This window comes from Vipera berus (genome assembly GCF_964194415.1).
Source record: "Vipera berus genome assembly, chromosome: 1".
Lineage (NCBI taxonomy): Eukaryota > Metazoa > Chordata > Lepidosauria > Squamata > Viperidae > Vipera > Vipera berus.
Genome location: NC_138202.1, coordinates 104,454,146 through 104,475,235, shown reverse-complemented (window position 1 = coordinate 104,475,235; position 21,090 = coordinate 104,454,146). Strand labels below are relative to the sequence as shown.

Here is a 21,090-nt window from a genome sequence, read left to right as displayed (position 1 = left end):
AAACTGCCGGCCCGTGGGCCGGACACATCATGAGGAAACCACGCCAACCCCATTGCCGACAATGGGGAAAAAGCTCCGATACATCACGTAATGTCCCATGACGTCACGAGTTTGACATGTCTGCTGGGGAAGCAGAGTGCTTTGAAGGCACATTGGTGGAATGTCAGGAATGGCCAAGGATCTTCAGAGAAGAGCTGTGGTGGCACAGGGGTTACAATGCAGTATTGCAGGCTAATTCTGTCCACAGCCAACAGTTCAATTCTGACTGGCTGAAGGTTGACTCAGCCTTCCATCCTTCCAAGGTCAGTAAAATGAGGACCCAAATTGTTGGGGGCAATATGCTGACTCTGTAAACTGCTTAGAGATGGCTGTAAAGTATTATAAAGCAATATATAAGTCTAAATGTTATTGCTATTGCTAGTACAGTCTTTATTTATTGTGCTCTGCCTTACATTGTTGTCTTATTTATTTATTTATTTATTAATTCAGTTGAAACTGAATTACTTCAAGTGAATTTGGGCAGCTTACAATTCTCTTAAAAACCAATTAATTAATAACAGCATCACATTTCCCTATTAGAGATTTGTGCTTAAAAGAAGAGGGGATGGGGGTAGGGGGAAGAGGCTTATAGCCATGAAAAACAGTTGTTGAAGTGTGGAATGGGAGCTTATAAGGATTTTGCCCAGTAGATGGAGCAATCATATCATTGTAATGTTTATGGAGCCAATTGTTCATTCTATTATTTCAGCCTGGTCCACAAATAATACTTTGAATCTAAACTAAAATATTCTATGCCCTTCATAGTTGCTACCTAATTCATTCTAGCAGATCCCTTTGGGCTTAAATAACTGTATAACAGGAATAAATAAGTAATCAACAAGGAGATAGGTCTTCCAAATTATCAGTTGCATAACTGTAACAGAGTCATGCCTGAGAGAATATATAGTAAGAGAAGACCTATTATCCAATAGTGCATTTGCCAAGCTATGAAATAAGACTAAATCAAATGTCAAATTTGTAAAACCTATAGGGATTTTCTACCAATGATTTCCTTTTCTATCATTTTCTTTTGCACTTTGTAACCTTCACCAATTTTATTGATGTTTGCACAGTTACTTATGTTTCAGTTTATTTCCAAGCACAAGTGTGTCAGGGTTTTATAAATAAGCAACTCTAAATAATATGTATGCTAATTCTGATGCAAAACTATTGCAATCCTTGTGAGGTAGGTTTCGAGCTTTGAAAATTACTGGTTTTCGGCCTCATTGGTAGAAAAAAAATGGCTATAGTAAGACTAAGGGTGATAAGAAAGTCATATAAGGGGGAAGAGGAACAAATAAATTAAAAGGCACTAATAGTTGTTTCCTCAGATAAAAGTGGGCATGGAGAAATGATATTTGCAGAGGCAGAGGAAATAGTTACATTAGATATATCAGGATAATTTACAAAAATTACTCTGTATAATTCACGTTCCTAAGTCAGCTGCATCACAGCTTTTATGTGAAGTTCCATGTGCTGCCCAAAATACTGAAAAGTTTTTATAGTTGTATTCATTGCCAACAGTGTATCAACATATGGGAGAAGAGATCCCAACTTTTTACTGCATGGAATGCCAAGACAAAAGGTCCACTCTTCAGAAGCTTTTCCACAGCAGCCGGAAATCGCTGGATCATACCTTGCAATCTGTGCCTATTATGTAGTTATTCATTAACATAAAGGGATGGGTTGTGCAGTTGTAGATTGTCTCCATTCAGTAGGGTCCACTTTTCTTGGAAATGCTGTGTTGAGAGGACTGTTCACCATTTTCTAGAGAAAGACAATGGTGTTTTTTCCTAGAAAAATATTACTGTTTCAGAAAAAATGGTTAGGGTTAGGGTTAAATCTATATTATAATTAAATGTATGACCTTGTGGCAGGGTTCTAGAGTTATCCTTCTGCAATAGAAGAACATCTTCCATTTATGGAAGCTATTTGATGCAGTCAGTACATAGAAAAGTGGGGTTGATGATTTTCACTGATTTATACTTACAATCCTTGGTCTACCACCCATGGTATTCTTCTGAATAAATTTGGCCAGTGGTATGGTGGTGGGAGAAAAGGAGCTGGAAGAGATAAGATGGAGTTAGTACCTCCCTATGGAATTGTCCATGAGTAAACTCAGCTCAGTGTGTGTTAGTAAATAAATATATTTACCAACTTTATTCATTCAGTCACATTCATTTATGACCTGGTAGATATCATTTCACCAGCAACATCTGTCAGTAACAGCACCTTTTAGATTTTGTAAAATCATAATTGAGTTACCAATAATAGTATCTAATTGATAGTGTTCACTTTTTCCAAGGATTAGGAATTTCTTCCCTTACTGTTGCCTTTATGTTGCCTTCACGTTTTGTATGGTAACAAAAGTAATAAAAAATTAGATAACTTATAAGGCACAAGCACCATGGCAGACATATTGAGAAAAGTAGGCCCTGCTATGACAGCCATTTTATGTTCTGAAAATTCCATTTACATCCAGGATCCAGCCAATGTACTGTAAAGAAATTGAATAAAGGTTTGGCTTGTAGAGTCAGTTATTTATTCCTCAGCAAACATAGTCAGGTACGACATGTTTAAGGAACTTTATGCGGCTTGCCATTTTTTTCTTATGCGTTCTATCCATTTCATAAAGGAAAATGTCTCTCTCTCTCTCTACCAGAAGCAACTTCTTTCCAATGTTGATTTGCAACTGTATATTTCTGCTGAAATATGCTATTGGGTTTTGATTGGTTGATTGCTTTTTATTTAAGGTTGGAGATGAGATTGTTCGAATAAATGGTTACTCCATTTCTTCATGCACTCATGAAGAAGTCATCAATCTTATACGCACAAAGAAAACAGTATCTATAAAAGTGCGACGTAAGTACACCATTGCTTTGAGATCTTTTATTCCACCTTTATTACTTTATAGATAACTGAAAGCACCAACATACCTAATACTCCTTCCTCCTATTTTTCCCCACAACAACCCTGTGAGGTGCATTGGGCTGAGGGAGAGTCAGCTAGCCAGCTTTCATGGCTAACGCAGGACTAGAACTCATAGTCTCCTGGTTTCTAGCCTGGTGCCTTAACCACTTAGATCAAACTGATATGTGAAATACTCACCATAATTTTATGTGAATTAGATAAGATAAATATGAACATTTTGTTAATCACCTTTAAATATGATTTCATTGCAGATGTTGGGATGATACCTGTCAAAAGGTAAAGCTTTTTTCTGATAACATATCTTTTATGTACAGTATAGATCAGGGGTGTCAAACTGCTGGCCCGCATGCCGGGTGTGTCATGGCGAAACTGCGCCTACCCCATTGCCGGCAATGGGAAAAAAATTGAGATATGTCACGACACGTCACGTGACGTTGCGATTTTGACACTCCTGGTATAGACTGTACGTTCTGTAGTAATTTTCAATTGTATTTTTCAGTTTGTTAAAAAATGTTTACCTACAAAAAACTAAAAAATGCATAGCTTTATACATGTTGTAGTACAGATATTGGAGATAAGTAGTAAGTTACCTAGTAGGCATTGATTTGATTTTGATACATATCAGTCTCACATCTTGTCCTCTGCATATCTTTTTTTTTAGTTCCCCGGATGAGCCTCTCAAGTGGCAGTATGTAGATCAGTTTGTATCTGACCCCGGGGTAAGTTGCCTATTCAGTTATCACAAATTAAATCTTGTGGTCTTAAAATTATTTTTAAAAGATCTGTCCTCATTACAGATGCTCTGCACTTATGTTCCTTGCCCCTGGACTCACTGATTGGGATTGATAAAAGTTGATCTCAAAAGTGCCTGGAAACCGCTGGGTTATTTAATGGGATGAGGCAGATATATACCTATATTTTTACTGAGTGACAGCTTACCTTTTTGATGTTACCCTTAACAGGTTCATAAAAATAGATAGTGCCCCATATTGAAGTCTACATGGTTAAAATACTAGGAGGGGCAATGAAAATTCTGTAACTATCCCTTTAAAACCATGAGGGTATTAGAAGAATAACTAATTGGGATGAAAGCTGTAAAAATAGCCTGATAAATGTCTGTTGCTAAATAACTAGTTTGTCGCCTAGTCTGTTGTAGCCATTCAAATCTGGATGCCATCCAAGTATGCGGACTTCAACCTCTATATACACTTAAAGGTCAAATATCTGAAGGGTGCCCAGATTGGAGAACTTGGAACTGGCTGAAGAAAATGCTTGCTAAATAGCCTCCAAAAATTAAATGGTCTTTTGAAAAGCAAATTGGATATAATGGCTAAAAAAGTCTGAATGGGAAGATGTGGCTTTAAAGTAATTTTTGATCAACCAGTCTCTCTCACTGTAATATGTTCTGAGAATAACATGGGCTAAACATTGTATAATAGAGAGGAGAGAAAGGAAGAAACCTCTGCTAAATTCAGCTTTATAAGCTAAATGGCACATTAAAATGAAGATTAGGCAATAGAAACCCTTAACATTCATCCTTCCCACAAACATAACCTGATGAGAACTGAGATTGGGAGTGGGCTTGCAAAGCTGACTATTTCTCAGAGGATTGATAACACAGTTAAAGTGATAGGATGGAACAAAATAAAGTAGTTCAGAGCAGAGGCCCCCAACCTTTTGGGCACCAGGGACTGTTTCTATGGAGAAAGATTTTTCCGTGGACCAGAGGGGGTGTGGTTTTGTGTGCTACCTGCATCCAGCGGGGTTTTGCTTGTTTGCGCGGCCCAGTTGCTGGCATGCCATGGCCCAGTGCTGGTCCATGGACTGGGAGTTGGGAACCCCTGGTTTAGAGTATTCAGCTTTCACTTTTACTGCTTATATCAAATAATAATAATATTTTTGTGGAAGCAATTATACCTATGACAATATGTATTAACTTGTGTTTTGTTTTTTTGAAGATGGCATTAAATGAGAAACAACCATGCAAGTCTGAGGAGTCTCATATCACATCATATTGTTATTGATGTAATATAGGGGAGCTTCAGCAAATTATGTTCTGTTGAATGGCCTTAATCAGCTTTTCTTTACTCCACATACTCCATTCCAAATTCCATTCATAGTTTTGTTTTTTTTCCTTACCCCCCAACCCTATCCCAGGTAGCATTTCATCCTCCCTGAGAGTAGTCTCAGGCCTCCCTAGAGGCTTTTTTTTTGGAATAGTTTCCCCCCTATTGTTTTCTGTTTTCAAAAAAAGAGATCCTCCCAAATCTGCTGATTTCTCCATTTTATAAATGCTTAATTCAATTCCATTAAGAGAGGTGCTTTAGGATTTGAATTTATTTAGTATAGGAGATAATGCAAAACAAAAAATATGCTTAGCTTAAGGCATTTTGATGACTGAGGTAAAATAATCTCCCCCTCCCATATCAACTTGGCCACAGCTGAATCTAGATTCAGGGCAGAAGACGGAACAGGAACTTCCCCTTGTAATACAAAGCAGATTATCTGGAACAGGGGTAGGCAACCTTGGCTCTTTTATGACTCATGGACTTCAACTCTCAGAATTCCTGAGAGGAATTCTGGGAGTTGAAGTCCATGAGTCATAAAAGAGCCAAGGTTGCCTACCCGTGATCTGGAACATGTGCGTTATCTGTTCTCCAGGAGAGGTGAACAGATATAGAGTTGTTATTGCTGCCTCTGTGTGCTATCTCCTTAGATAACTGGCCCATTCTCCTGATCTCGGGCCTAATTTTTCCAATATGTGTAAGCAGATCAACTACTAGATATTGTGTTTCATCTTAGACTGCAGACTTAGATTCCATTTGAATTGGGAGAGGAAGGCCATGGGATAACTTCTCTATTTAATTAATAGCAGCCAATACATTGCAGTTTCAGAAAGCCTGTTCTCCTCTTATCCTAGGATGGTCAGAACAGCATTGCAGGTCTTGCATCATCTGGAGGAAAACATCATAAAGAAAAGAAAGTTTTCATTAGCCTAATTGGTACAAAGGGCATGGGTTGCAGGTGAGCTACAGCATTTTCTTGTCACTTGTTTCTCCAAGAAAATTTAGTTAGCAGGAATGAGCCTTTAATTTCAATTAATTTCAATTAAACTTGATAGTTGTGCAGAGCTTTGGATTTGATTCCAAAAAGATGCTTTGAAGTGGCTCTGTGAAAAAAAGCAGAGTTACAGAAGGTTTCTGGGTTCATAGTCTAGTACAGGGGTCCCCAACCCCCGCTCCATGGACCGGTACCAGGCCGCGGCATACCAACAACCGCACAAACAAACAAAGCCCCATCTGTGGGATGCAGGCAGCACACAAAACCAGGCCCCCTCTGGTCCGTGGAAAAACCTCTCTCCACGGAACCGGTCCCGGATGCCCAAAAGTTTGGGGACCTCTCATGTAGTCCGTAGGTGTCAAACTCACCACGTCATGTGACATATCGCAACTTTTTTTGCATGGCTGGAGCTGGGGTGGGCACGGCCTCTGCATGATGCAACTGGCCCACGGGCCAGCAGTTTGACACCCCTGGTCTAGTACTTCAAAACATTTTTTGGGATCAGACTATGAAGTGCTACACAGCCCTGTTAAACATTTGCTTTCACATATACTGTAAATCATTAAGTATTAAAAGGATGATTAAGTATTAAGTATGATTTTGGCATTTTTATTGTTCAAAATGCTAGTAAAAATTATTAAGCCCCAGAGCAGAGATAAACTACAAATATCATGTTTGCCTTCTGGATTGGCATCTCAGTTCTTTGGCCTTTGACTCATGTGAATCATTGTGGACGTTTTTATTAATTGCTGATATGTAACTTAAAAAGAGTTAAAAGAGTCACTTGATTGTAAAAGTAGTTTTCTTTTCATCTAGATTAGAACACTTTAACTCTCTTCACTGAATTTATATATCCTTTTCATAGATCCAAACTATTTGTGTGATATAGTCCTTGTTTAACACACAAATATCACAATAAAAGTTCATTTTATTGTAATAAACCTTGTTTTGCTTTCTTATCCTTGCTCAGAAAAATCCCCAACCTACCAGATTAGATTTGGTATACAGTATATGAAGAATGGGGAGAGGGGGATATGATTAATCTATTCTTGATATAATTTCCATTAATTAGTTATTTTATTTCTTTCGTGTTTTGTTCCAGTATTTCCAGTGGTCCTACACAAAAGCCTGGCATTTTCATAAGCAATGTTAAGCCAAATTCTTTGTCTGCTGAAGTGGGGTTGGAGGTAAATATAAACGATACAAAATCTAATTGTGTGGAAATGTTTAATTTGGAAGCATTTCTAATGGTTATTCTCTAATCATAAAAAGTTTGGTTTGTGGAAATTGATTTTTAACCTGCAGGCGAATGTAATATATTTTATATTATTACTGTTGGTCATGTTGAGGGTTATTTGTTAGCATAAATACAGATTATCAATTAATGAAATAAAGAAGGGTAGAGGAGGATTCAGTCATATGTCCCAGAAAATAAAGTAAAACAATTATTATTATTATTATTATTATTATTATTATTATTATTATTATTATTATTATTATTATTATTATTATTATTATTATTATTTTATTTGTATACCGCCCTTCTCCCAAAGGACTCAGGGCGGTGAACAGGGCAATAAATACTAAAATACAAAAATACAAAAATTAAGAAAAGATTAAATAAAGTGCCCAATAACTTACAACAATAAGTTAAAATACGTTAAAACAATGATAAAACCCAAACCCATCAGGCCAGGCCGGCTTGTTCAAACAAGTAGGTCTTTAGATCCTGTTGGAAGGAGCGAAGGTCGGGCGCCATCCGGAGCTCAACCGGTAAATGGTTCCACAAATCTGGCGCACCCACAGAGAAGGACCTCCCCCTGGGGGCCACCAGACGACATTCTCTGAGCAGCTTAAAAAAAATCTGTTAATTTATACTTCTATCTTGTTGCTCTGAAATGATCTAATCTCATGGCTTAGATCAAGCCTGACCTTCGCTCCTTCCGACGCAATCTGAAGACCTATTTATTTGAACAAGCCGGCCTGGCCTGATGGGGGATGTGTTGGGGTTTTTTATTGTGGTTTTACATTATTATTTATTGTTTTAGCTCGGGCTCTGTATTTAATTCTCTTTTTAATTTTTGTACTTTGTATTTTATATGTGCCCTGTTCACCGCCCTGAGTCCTTCGGGAGAAGGGCGGTATACAAATATAATAAACTTAAACTTAAACTTAAGTAATTCAGTTACCTTTCCTGGAGCTGTATGATTTCAGAACTTTCAAATTTCTAATGCTCTGCAGACACAGTGCAAACAACTTTGGGAGAAGAAGAGAAAGGAAGAGGAAAAGGTCTCAAATCCCCCCCCCCATTCCCCAATGCAAGCAAATGCAGGAAATCACATTTTTCCAAGCTCAAAGGAAGATATCTGTTTTGTTGTTGTTGTCCTGTCTCTAAGCCTGAACAATATGGACCACAGCATGCCAGGCCACCTGTCTTCCACTATCTTCCAGAATTGGCCCAAATTCATATTCCGTGTGTCACTGACACTAACCACCTCATCCTCTGCTGTCCCCTTGTCCTTTTGCCTTCAATCTTTTTCAACATCAGGGTCCTTTCCAGTGAATCCTCTGCTCTCATTTGGTGGCCAAAGGATTTGAGCTTCAGCTTCAGTATCTGCCTTTCCAAAGGACAGTCAGGATTGATTAGGAGTGACTGATTCGATCTCTGTGCAGTCCAAGGGACTCTCAAGAGTTTTCTCCAACACCACAGTTCGAAAGCAAGGAGATCCATTATCAGATTTCATTGAACAGAAAATTCTGCTGTGTTCATCTCTTAAATATTGAATTGTGATACTGAATAAGATAATCAAAGATAAATCATGGGAAGCTGACTGTTCCAATATTAACCTTCCTGCATGAAAACTATGTGGGTATGTGCATCTGCGCATGCACATATTTGTTTTAATGGGAGAAAGGACAGTGAAGAGTACAGCTTTAAGGATCTGTCTTATTTCAAGAGTTTTCCAAAGCAAAGAATGGATCTCCATTTACTCTACTTAGAAGAGTACAAAAAATATTCAGCACTTTTGTTGATTGTTTTTTAGGTTGGTGATCAGATTGTTGAAGTAAATGGTACGGACTTCTCAAATGTGGATCATAAGGAGGTAATTAAAACCCAAGTGACCCTACATGGCATTAGGTTACTTGAGGAACTGTTCTTGTTTCCCATTGTATTTGCCTAACCATTTAAATCTGGCAGCTATCAGGACTCTGTAAGCTCACCTTCTCTGTAGCAGTAGCTGCCTTCTGGGGGCATGAAATTCCCTCAAATTTAAGCAGCTCCCACCCAATAGGATTTCAAAGTGCCTAAAAGACCTTCACTCAGGCCTTTGGAGGTGATGGTTGTTTCTGTTGCCCTTTGACCTTGCTGCCCCTTGATCCTGGGCTATTTTATGTATAGTGGAATGTGCACCTGCAGGAACAATGGGGGAGAGTTTTGGTAATGCGAAGGTTCCCAGAGAGAGGCCCAGATTAAGAGAATGCACAGTCCCAAACTGGAGAAAGAATGGGAAGAGGTTTACAATAGCCATACTTAGAATTTCTTAGATAGATTAATATTTCTAGTAGATTAGAAGGTTATAACTTTAGTTTGGCAAAATTCTGTCCCTTAGCTGCAAGCAAATAAAGGATTGAACTCAGTTGATTTCTCTGTATCATTTCTGAGCCTGATATTTTTATATTGTTCTTTGTTTTTAAAATGTTTTAACCATTGTAAAAAGTTCAGGGTAACTGGGAGTCGGGTGGCATATAAATAAATTATTAAATGTTCTTTTGAATAAAATATATGTACAAATCAAGCCCATTGATTGCCACATCACTATAGCTACCATTTAGAATTTTATCTGATAAAAATTAGCCAAAAGTTTTAAACTAGAGAAATTGATTTTAATTTATTTTTTTAAAAGACATGTCAGCTTTGTCAAAAGTTCTATATATATAGGGCCTTCTCTGTGGGCGCCCCGGCTTTGTGGAATCAACTGCCGGTGGAGCTCCGGATGGCACCGGATCTCCGCTCCTTCCGACGCGGGTTAAAGACCCACCTGTTTGAACAAGCTGGCCTGGCCTGATGGGGAGTTAATTTGGGTTTTAAATATTTGTATATTTTATAGTTTTATCTTGGGCATTAATTTAATTCTATTTTAACTTTTGTAGTTTTGTATTTTTATCATATGCCCTGTTCACCGCCCTGAGTCCCTCGGGAGAAGGGCGGTATAAAAATTTAATAAAACTAAACTAAACTAAACTAAACTTGCAATCCTAACATATTTACTTGGGAATTAGTCCCTTTATATTCTGCACAAAATTGCATAAAACTCGATCCTCATTTCCAAACTGAAAAACCATCTCTAGGTGGTTAAAAATAACAAAATTTTATTTTTTGTTAGAAATTCCTAAAGTAATTGTTTGAAAAATTGTTGCTTGAAAAAAATGTTCAGTTTATGACAAATGACTGGAATTAGAATTAGGTTCTGCTATTTTCTAGAATAATAACTGAAAAAATACTATACTGAGAAGAATAAAAAGGTATTCTAACTGCATTGTTAGTCCTGTAGAAACTATACACTTTTACAATATTTAGATTTTACAGTTTGATTTTTCTGTCATCACCTTCCTTTTCTTTCTTCCCCCCCACCCCAGGCTGTGAAAGTGTTGAAAAGCAGTCAAACCCTGACAATCACTGTTGTAACTGGAGCTGTAAGTATTAATATCACAGCAATCAACAAAAGACTTGTGAAAAGTCAAAAGGCTGCTGTCTACAGCAGTAAGAAATGAAATACACAAAACACATATCCTGAGATCCTCCAAAGCAGAAAATGGATGGAAGAGACACCCTATCTTTCAAGTTCATATAGTTAAAATCCAAAATGATTTTACCTTGGTTTAAGTAATTTAGCATTACAAATTTTTATGTATCTACTTAAAAGTAAGTCTTATTAAATGTAAGGGGGCTTATAGGAAAGCTAAATCGATATAGGATTATAGACTGGCTAAGTTATAAACATCATAATATTACCTTCAATCATCTTTGCCAATTCAATATTATTTTCTCTGCTGATTTTATTTTGTTATGAATTTATAGAATTGTTGTTTGGTATGCTTTTATCATTTTGAAACATGATAAATTGTAGCAGAAACTCAGTCTAGGGACAATGCAATACAATGCAAGGAAAACGCTTGGTGTAATTGAACAGCCTCTGCTACAATTTATCATCAATTTCAAAATGATAAAAGCAAAGCAGACAACTGTGTGCCTGTCTTAATTCTAGACATACATTCACATTTGTTTTGGATCATTGCTCAGCCACAAAGACTGCTATGTATAACACCTCTGCTGCCATGTTCACACCCTTCAGTGTAAAAGAAAATAGAAGTGAGAATATAAGGTAGTCAACCACAGTAAACAGCGCTAAAATGAAAAGGCATACGGATTTAAATTTATGAGATATTCATGTTTCTAAAATAGATTTAAAATGGATTTCAAGGTTACATAGGGTCTAGGCACAAATGGCACACGTTATAAGAACAGAATTCAGACAACTACAGCCTAAAATGCAATGTTTTCCTTTTTACATTTGTTATAGCTATTTTTTTTAAATTATTTCTGTTCTATCAAAATTCCCAAATTTAAATTTTGTTTGTTTATTCCCAAAATAAACAAACAAGGTAGCATTTAAGTTTCGTAGAGAACATTTGGTTCTCCCTGAAGAAAATATTGCAAAATTCAAGTTAATTACTATGATGATTGACTGACTTAAGTTGATTAACTGGAATTTAACATGAATATTTAGGGCAAGGAGCTGTTTATGACTGATGAAGAGAGGCTAAGGGAAGAATATAACCATGAGATGGAGCGGCAAGAATTAATGCGTCAGAAGTGGCTTGCCCTGGAAACCAACAAAATCCTGAAAGAACAGCAAGAAAAAGAAAAACTGTAAGAGTTTGGGACAGAAGGGGGTCTCATGAATTAATGAATTGCCATAACTGTTGATTCATGTAACCATCAAAATTTAGTTAATTCGATTTCTTTTCTGAAAGCTTCAGAGCTTTTCAGGGATCATATAGCATGATACTATTTTAACATTACTGTTTCTTAGATATGAAGCCTAATTTTGAATATAAGAACTTTCTTGTCCAAAGGCAATACTATAAATACTAATCAAGAGTGGATGATTATTAATAAAAGAGAATGATGTTATCTGTTTTCTGACTTTCCACACTAGGGATTTATAATATCTTATAGTTACAGCAGCTATTATAAATCTTCTATCTTCTGTACCAATATATAGCCATTATAATGGATGGATGCTGCTGCTAGAGTAATGTGGAATTAACCAGTGAAAGATCAATAAATAAAGTTACATTTCATTATTCAGAATATATTTTATTGATAGCAGAAGTAGAATTCTGATTTAAGAAGATAGGACATTCAAAATGATGCAATAACATGTACTTTCTGTGCCATTAAATTACATGCTTATCCACCTTTAATGAAATGAAATGTTGACCAGTTCAGAAATTTAACTATTTGTCAGAATCCAATATATGTCATGGTCGCCTTTTATCAATAAGTACTGTTGAAAAGAAGCATGACAAAACCAGGAAAGCTTTTTTGGAATCTACTACCATATGCATTGCAAAAAAAAAAAATAAATAAACTGAAATTATGTTTGTAAATAATTCTGTCTTTCCTATTAACCTAACACAAAGAAAAGCACTGAGATCATTACACAGCTAGGAACTAACAAATGGTACACTGCCACCAGAAGCGGTGAATGCTCCAACACTGGACGTTTTTAAGAAGAGACTGGACAGCCATTTGTCTGAAATGGTATAGGGTTTCCTGCCTGAGCAGGGTGGGTTGTACTAGATGACCTCCAAGGTCCCTTCCAACATCATCATCACCATCACCATCATCATCATCATCATCATCATTATTATTATTATTATTATTATTATTATTATTATTATTATTATTATTATTATTATTAAATATTGGACTCCTGAAATAGCAACTGAGTGGGACATTAAAACAAATTGAGCATTTTTTTTATAATTTGAGACAGCCTCAGAAGAAATGTCTTCTGTTCATGCTCAAACCTGTTGAAAAGGCCAGGAAATAGCCTCAAAATAGCCACATTAAACATTAGGCTTCCATAGTTCACCTTCAATGACTTTCAAATCATAAAAGGATGTTGGTAAATAATGCCCACATTAAAATGTTTATCAATCCTACTAGTTACTCACCTTTGTTAATCAGAAAGAATAAGAAGGAATAAAGCTTAAGCTTCTTAGTGGGTAGATAAGTGTTGCATTTCTTATATAGCTAACTATCTCAGGGTATAATGTTATGATCCATCAAACAATAGAACAAGCTGTCTACAAATTGTGACTTTATACATTATATCATTCATTAGTTTCATTTGGGGTATATATTTCTAGGCGGAAAATGGAGATTGCACAGAAGGCTACTGAAGAAGAAGAACGATATCGTAAAGAAATTGAACAGTTAAGTCATTCTTTCATGCATGCCTTTGCCTCTTGTATTATGTTGTCCACATGACTATATTTTGCCTATATTTTGTCATTTGTGATTGACAAAAAGCATCTAGGATCAATTCAAGTTTATTGCTCACTTCTAAAACTTTTTACTTAAATGACAGATATACAAGAATCAGCCTCTTTCCAACCCCCAGTGGTAGAACTATCTGTTTGAACTACCTATAGTATTTCTTCCTGACAGGTCAATAATTGTTTGATTAAAGACTAGATTATCATACATGCCCTCTACCACTTTTCAAATGGTGCAGTATAGCAGGAAAGGGACAATTCCAATCCATGTCAGTTGTGGCTCATGATCCCCACCTCAATTATAATAATAAATCTTTTGAATTTCCCATCAGAGTAATAATGGTGTAAAAAGCAATGCTTTTCAAAATTAATTAAAATGGATTAAAATTGGGTAAATAGGTATAATTATAGATATAAGAATTGTTTAAGGGGAAGGAGAAAAGAGAAAGGTAAAGTTTTCTTTCCCAGACACTATAATCCATTTTAAAAATGCCCTCTGCAGAATTGTGGCACTACTGTGACAGACGTTTCACAGTAATGATTAGTTTTGAGGAAGAAAATGTCAGCCACATATATTTTTCTCTCTTCATAAATTAGTCTCCTGAGTATGTTGGATCCACATTGGGATCTTGGCAGAGTAAGGAAATGTGCTTAGGAAATATCTACCTTTGGCGAATTCTATAGATCCTAAGCTGCTCTGTAGAGGGACATGTGGGATCGTTCTTCATCTCAAATTACAGGACTGTGATTTTCACTGCAGTCTAACATTCTCTGCACTGCAGAAAGCCTCTTCTGAGAATTTATGGGAATTTATCTTGGTAGAGCAACTTTACCAAGATTGGATCTGAGATGGAAATGAGGGACTGTTCTCAGTAAAATCTTCTGGTAGTTTACTGTAAAACAAAGAATGCTTCCATTTGGTTTCTTGTCCAGAGACTGACTAATATCTAAGTCTAGACTATATTTAATCTTAAGTCTAGACTAAGATGGCCCTGCTCTCTCTAAAGGAACAATATTTTCCTCTTTTCCAGGATAAAGGCAGAGGAAGAGAAATTCAAAAAGCAGTGGGAGGAGGACTGGGGTCATAAAGAGCCACAAAAGGCTGCCAAAACTGTAGTTGCAGAAGTACATTCTCCACCTCGTCCTAAACATCGATGTAAGTAAGAAGTTTTATTCTTATGTGTAAGAAATATGTTTCATTAATTCCAGCACAGTGCATTTTTCAAACCGTAGGCACAGGGAGAAGCCAGAGATTGGAGCTGGGGAAGTGAATCTCTAGAGCAGTTATTGATTGTTCTTCTCTCTCACTCTCTGTTGCTTTGATTAAATACTATGCATTGTGAAGGATTTTCCAGAGGAAAACAAAAAAATACAATGAACAAAGGAAGAATGATTGCTCCTATTTCTTTTCAATAGGAAATAATTTCCAGAAATCCATATTTCTGGGTCCAGGTACATACAGTAGACTCATTTTAACTGCTATTGTAATATTCTTAGGACACATAAATGGTTGGTATTTCAGATCAGTTTATAGTATCACTGCTTGGCCACCCAGAGCAGAGCACCAGTTTATAGACCTAAAGCATGTAAGAATACAGAACTCATTCTTATTCCTAGATATGCTTTCTTTCTTCACAGACTTTTTGATTTTAATTCTTTCATGAGAACCACCCTCCTGCCAAAGAATTGTCATTTCTTCTTTCTTTCTTTCTTCCTTTCTTTCTCAAGTAGATGTAGAGGAAACTGCATTTGATCAGTCCACATCAAATGATACAACTGGATTGAAGCTGAAGGAAAGCCAACAGGTTTGCTGTAGCACCTTGACTTCTCTTGATTTTCTTACTGCCTGCACTGTCCCTCTTGCTGACAGTCACTCTTAAAATTGGAGTGCACTACACTCTTTGGGATTTCCTGTAATTCTCACATTAAGAAAAGCATTCATATTCATTTGCTGTGCTAGCCAACATAACTTTGTATGATTTTTCAACCCAAGAGGAAAGCATGAAATGACCATGCATGAGATCTTTGTATGTTATGAAAACAGAGCTGGGATCAAGGAATAGTACAAATGAAGTGATTTATATCATTAGAAAATAAGACAGTGCCTTTTGTCTGTATCCTTCTACTTAATTTCCTTAATTTCCTTTAACAATTACTGTAAATCATAATAAAAAAGACCCACAGAAGCTAGGAAGAACTTGTAAAAATGAAAGGTTTTATTCGACTAATTCTACTTAAAAACGAGCTTTTGAGTGCTATCAAAAAAAATTCTGGGGAAAAAACAAAAATTAGATATTCTTCCTAATTAACAAGTTTGATTTTGGTCCTGTTATCCAAGGAATAAATACCAGCCTTTTTTCTTTATATCCAAGTAACTAGCCAAGTATGAAACTGTAATTTAATTATAAGCTGAACATCTAAAACTGAAGACATATACTATAGTGTGGTCTTAAAAGGGTTGGAAGATATTTGAACACATGGAGATGTCTTACTATATTACACCCATGCTTTATATTGTATAAATACCATTTTAACTTTGAAAAAAGTAGCATTTTTGTATTGAGCTTGTTTAAAACTGGTAAAATACCAATAACCTTAATATACATTCTGGATAAATAATAATTCTTTTCCATATCATCAATGATATGACAAGTTCATGTATTTTTCCATTAAAAAACAAATGAATATTCAGTGCAATTTTGTGTGGAAAAATAACAGTTGAATTTTTCCTACTATTGATGGAATGAAGCATGTTGGGTTATCATCCCATTCTAAGATCATATTTCTTTTAATTTTCAAAATTAGTATTTTATATATTATTGGGAACAAAGTTCCAGTAGGTATAATTTCTCTGTACACCAGCTGAAAGCAACTCTAAACAAATGCTCTGTATCGATATAACTAGTGAAGCTTTTAGTTCGAGAGTATCATGCACTATGCTTCTAAAAAATTACGTTATGATAATTGGAATATAGCACATGTATCAAAATAGTCATGAAAGTGAACAAAAATGAAAGTTACTTGTGTACAAAGTGGTTATGAAAGTGAAGTGGCTAGAATTATCATAATCTGAAGAAGAGACTTCTGCCTATTATTTATAGCTGTTTCAAAATTAAGACAAAAATGTACTCTGTTTCTATTGCTATCATTTTCATCCTTTTATGTGAGTTATATGTTGTAATATGCTGATATAAATATCTATAACTCATTGTTCTCCTTTGCATACATATAGCTTTTGGATGGTTTTATCGGTATGAGGGAAAATTTCCTACTATTCGCAAGGTAGAAAAATACTAAACATTTTGAAAAGTTTGCTGTGATCATTGCATCTGAACCCATATGCATTTTCCTGTAGTCAAACTTATCTCTTGATAAGCATGAAAGGAAGGAAGGGTCTGCATATATTAGAATAACTTGTATCAAGACCTGTTGTGTAGAAAAGCATTTCTGTCCTTGCATAGGTGCCTGTCCCCAAACAGAGACAATTATTCCCTCACTTCCTTCCCTGTCTTTCTCCCACATTAATTGGCAGAATCTTAGTCCTCAAGAATAGGTTTTTAATAATGCAATGGGATGTTAAAGGAGGGCAGGCTGGAGCACTCCTCTGTGTGAATAAAAACCCATTAACTTAGTATCTAGTATACTTTATAGCTAAGGGATGCGGTGGCTCAGTGGGTTAGGACGCTGAGCTTGTCGATCAGAAGGTCGGCAGTTTGGCGGGTCGAATCACGAGTGCCGTGTAACAGAGTGAGTGCCTGTTACTTGTCCCAGCTTCTGCCAACCTAGCAGTTCGAAAGCACGTAAACATGCAAGTAGAAAAATAGGGACCACTATGGTGGGAAGGTAACAGCGTTCCGTGCGCCTTTGGCGTCTAGTCATGCCAGCCACATGACCACGGAGACGTCCTCGGACAAGCGCTGGCTCTTCGGCTTTGAAACGGAGATGAGCACCGGCCCCTAGAGTCAGAAACAACTAGCACACATGTGCGGGGGAACCTTTACCTTTTTATACTTTATAGCTACACAAATAATTTCTGCTTTGTGGTGTGCAGAACTGTAAATAATGCAGATACTCTTATTTGGAATTAAACCCTATTGGCTTATGCCATTTCAGTCATCTGACGCTAAGTGGCTTATCTCTGCAAATATTTTTTTCCTCTTTAAGATCATAGACATTGCTTCCCAGAAAGCTAATTCCATTAAGCATTAAAAACAATGGCTTTTATTAACTCATATTAAGATTAACAAACTGAGACATTTAAGTATTCAGTGAAATTCCAAATAAGTAGTCTGTTTGCCACTGAAGGGTTTTGGCGTGTTGTTTAATTTTGGTTTTGATCTTTGTGCAATTTATGGCTTTATCATTTTGCATTGTGCATTATATTGCCTGACAGAATGCTTCCATTACTTATATGAGGTCCTGTTTTTTAAAAGCATGCAAAACTAGATCTTTGAGATAATTTTTTCAAATCAGTGTAGAGGGAAATTTACACAGGTATGCATGAAGGAGAAGCATTCTGCCTGAATCTCGCTATCTCTAGCTTTCCCTCCATACTTGGTAATTTCATGCTCATTTTACTCATTATGAGGTTGGTTTTTATGCCTTGCTGTAGTAACTGGATGATTGTGTCACAGTTATCTAGGAGAAACTCTGGCACATTAGTAATATACATGCATAATCAATATTAATATAACAACAATCCAGAAAGGTAAAGAAAGAAAAAAAGCAAAAAGTGACAGTCTTAGTGAACAGAAAAAAAGCAAAATGCAACTGGAATTTGAGCTAAAACTTCTCAAGGAAAAAGAAGAGAATTTGGAAAGAGAAAAGCAGTTGAAAATCAGCCGACTGGTTCAAGAGGTATGTTCTTTGTGATCTGTATACTTTTGTTTCCCATATGAAAAGAGTGAAAAACATGCATGCTCCTGGGTATTTAGAGATGGACTTATATTTGAACATGTGTATACTTAAATGCATTATTGAGGTTGAATATTAACTAACCTGACTTAGCTATCAAAGCATGAAGAACATGAGTTAAAAGCTGTAGATTATCAACATAATGTCACAGTATAATTCAAACTCTATATGTAAAGGTGAACCAATTCCTTAGATGATTAAAGTAATGTGGTTCTGAAATGTATTTGATTTGGCGTTTAGATTTATTGGAAGACTAACACATCTTTCCATACTTGCGAGTGGATGTATAGAATAACATGGTACAATTTTTTCGGTGTTGTATATCAAAAGACTTTGGTAAACTGGAGATATTCCATGACAATAGGGAGTAAAACTCTCCAGATGTTCAAATGAATAGGAAAATCAGCAAGCATTGCTTTTCCCTCTTTCCAACAGTCATCCTGTGTCCATATGAATGAAGGAGACATTTAGGAAAATCAGGGCTGCTATAGGAAGTCACCATTACCATTTCAGTTTTCACACGCACCTACCTGTTGCTACTTGAGATAAAAAGAGGTACAAAAGAGTAGAATAGCAAATCCCTCCATATCTGACATGATGCCACCAAATGTGATTGTACCATTCCAGAGATTTTGGTTTGTTCAGCCAAGAAAAATGTAGTGACTGTCTCCTGGTCTTCCTCCTAACAACCATTCATTAGTGTATTGTATGAATCGATGACCATTAATTTGAGGGACAGCTTATTAAATAAGTCAGCCATTCTGTGTGAACATGACACCCATATATATTCTATTCTGAAAATAGATTCCCCTGTGCCTTTCTTATACACTTCAAACTGATATTGCTTTTTCCACATATAATAGCATGGGTTATCTCCAAACGTAAAGAATAAGTGAGCAGACTTAACTAGTCATGCTTTTATGTTCTCTAGGAATAAATGCTTGCAGAATTGGATAATCCTTGTTCTTGCATTTGACACTTGAAATATAGTTATAGTTATAGTTATAGTTTATTTGATTTATATACCGCCCTTCTCCTTGGTAGGGACTCAGGGCGGTTCACAGGGCATATATAAAAAAGACAATACAAAAATTAAAAAAGGATTAAACCCATGCCCAATTAAAACAGTAATACAAATTTAAAAAACAATTAAAAACCCATAATCCCCCATCAGGCCAGACCAGCTATTTCAAACAGGTGGGTCTTCAGGCCCCGACGGAAAGTTCGGAGGTCTGGTGCCATCCGGAGCTCCACCGGCAGTTGATTCCATAATGCCGGAGCGCCCACAGAGAAGGCCCTCCCCCTGGGGGCCACCAGTCGGCATTCCCTGACTGGCGGCACCCTGAGGAGGCCCTCTCTGTGGGAACGCACAGGGCGGAGGGGAATCGATGCCGGCAGCAGGTGGTCCCTGAGGTATCCCGGACCCATGCCATGTAGGGACTTAAAGATCGTAACCAACACCTTGAACCTCACCCGAAAGACAACTGGTAACCAATGCAGCTCGCGGAGCAAAGGTGTAACATGGGAGCACCGGGAAACTCCCAAGACAACTCTCGCGGCCGCATTCTGTACCAGTTGGAGCCTCCGAGTGGTCTTCAAGGGAAGCCCCATGTAGAGAGCATTACAGTAGTCAAGGCGAGAGGTCACAAGCGCATGAGTGACCGTACACAGGGCATCCCGGTTCAGATAGGGCCGCAACTGGCGCACCAGGCGAACCTGGGCGAAAGCCCCCCTAGTCACGGCCACTATATGATCTTCCAGGGTAAGCCGTGAATCTAGGAGGACTCCCAAGTTGCGAGCCCTATCCACGGGGGGTAAGAGCTCACCCCCCATAGAAAGAGATGGAACATTTTGAATGTCCCGGGATGCCGGAATGCACAGCCACTCAGTCTTGTCAGGGTTGAGTTGAAGTCTGTTCCTCCCCATCCAGACCCGAACCGCCTCCAGGCAACGGGACATCACGGCGAGGGCATCACTGGGGTGGTTTGGGGTCGAAAAGAAAAGTTGGGTATCATCTGCATACTGATGATACCCAACTCCAAAACCACGAATGATCTCACCCAGCGGTTTCATATAGATGTTGAACAAGAGAGGCGAGAGAACCGACCCCTGAGGAACTCCACAAACGAGAGACCTAGGGGTCGATCTCTGCCCCCCTGCCAACACCGACTGCGAGCGTCCCAGGAGATAGGAGGAGAACCACTGAAGAACTGTGCCTCCCACTCCCAATCCCCTGAGACGCCGCAGCAAGATACCATGGTCGATGGTATCGAAAGCCGCTGAGAGGTCTAATAGGACTAGGACAGAGGAATATCCCCTATCCCGCGCCCTCCAGAGATCATTCACCAGAGCGACCAATGCCGTCTCCGTGCTGTACCCGGGCCTGAAACCCGATTGGTAGGGGTCCAGATAATCCGCTTCATCCAGGACCAGAGGGAGCTGATGCGCCACCACACTCTCAACAACCTTCGCAAGAAAGCGAAGGTTGGAGACTGGACGAAAGTTGTTCAAAACAGCTGGGTCCAGGGCAGGCTTCTTGAGGAGAGGTCTCACCACCGCCTCCTTCAAGACGGTGGG

General features: G+C 37.6%; 1 protein-coding gene across 1 annotated transcript in view; it reads left to right on the top strand.

Annotated features, from left to right (window-relative positions):
* USH1C (USH1 protein network component harmonin) overlaps positions 1–21,090 on the top strand; it is a 58,644-nt gene that overhangs the window by 10,292 nt on the left and 27,262 nt on the right. Inside the window, exons 5-17 of the mRNA XM_081330183.1 lie at positions 2,793–2,901; positions 3,222–3,246; positions 3,632–3,689; positions 5,891–5,994; positions 7,133–7,217; positions 9,075–9,134; positions 10,669–10,725; positions 11,820–11,962; positions 13,471–13,536; positions 14,631–14,755; positions 15,328–15,411; positions 16,832–16,881; positions 18,304–18,456. Of these exons, the coding sequence (XP_081186309.1) occupies positions 2,793–2,901; positions 3,222–3,246; positions 3,632–3,689; positions 5,891–5,994; positions 7,133–7,217; positions 9,075–9,134; positions 10,669–10,725; positions 11,820–11,962; positions 13,471–13,536; positions 14,631–14,755; positions 15,328–15,411; positions 16,832–16,881; positions 18,304–18,456 (1,119 nt within the window). The remainder of the gene's footprint in view (positions 1–2,792; positions 2,902–3,221; positions 3,247–3,631; positions 3,690–5,890; positions 5,995–7,132; positions 7,218–9,074; positions 9,135–10,668; positions 10,726–11,819; positions 11,963–13,470; positions 13,537–14,630; positions 14,756–15,327; positions 15,412–16,831; positions 16,882–18,303; positions 18,457–21,090) is intronic.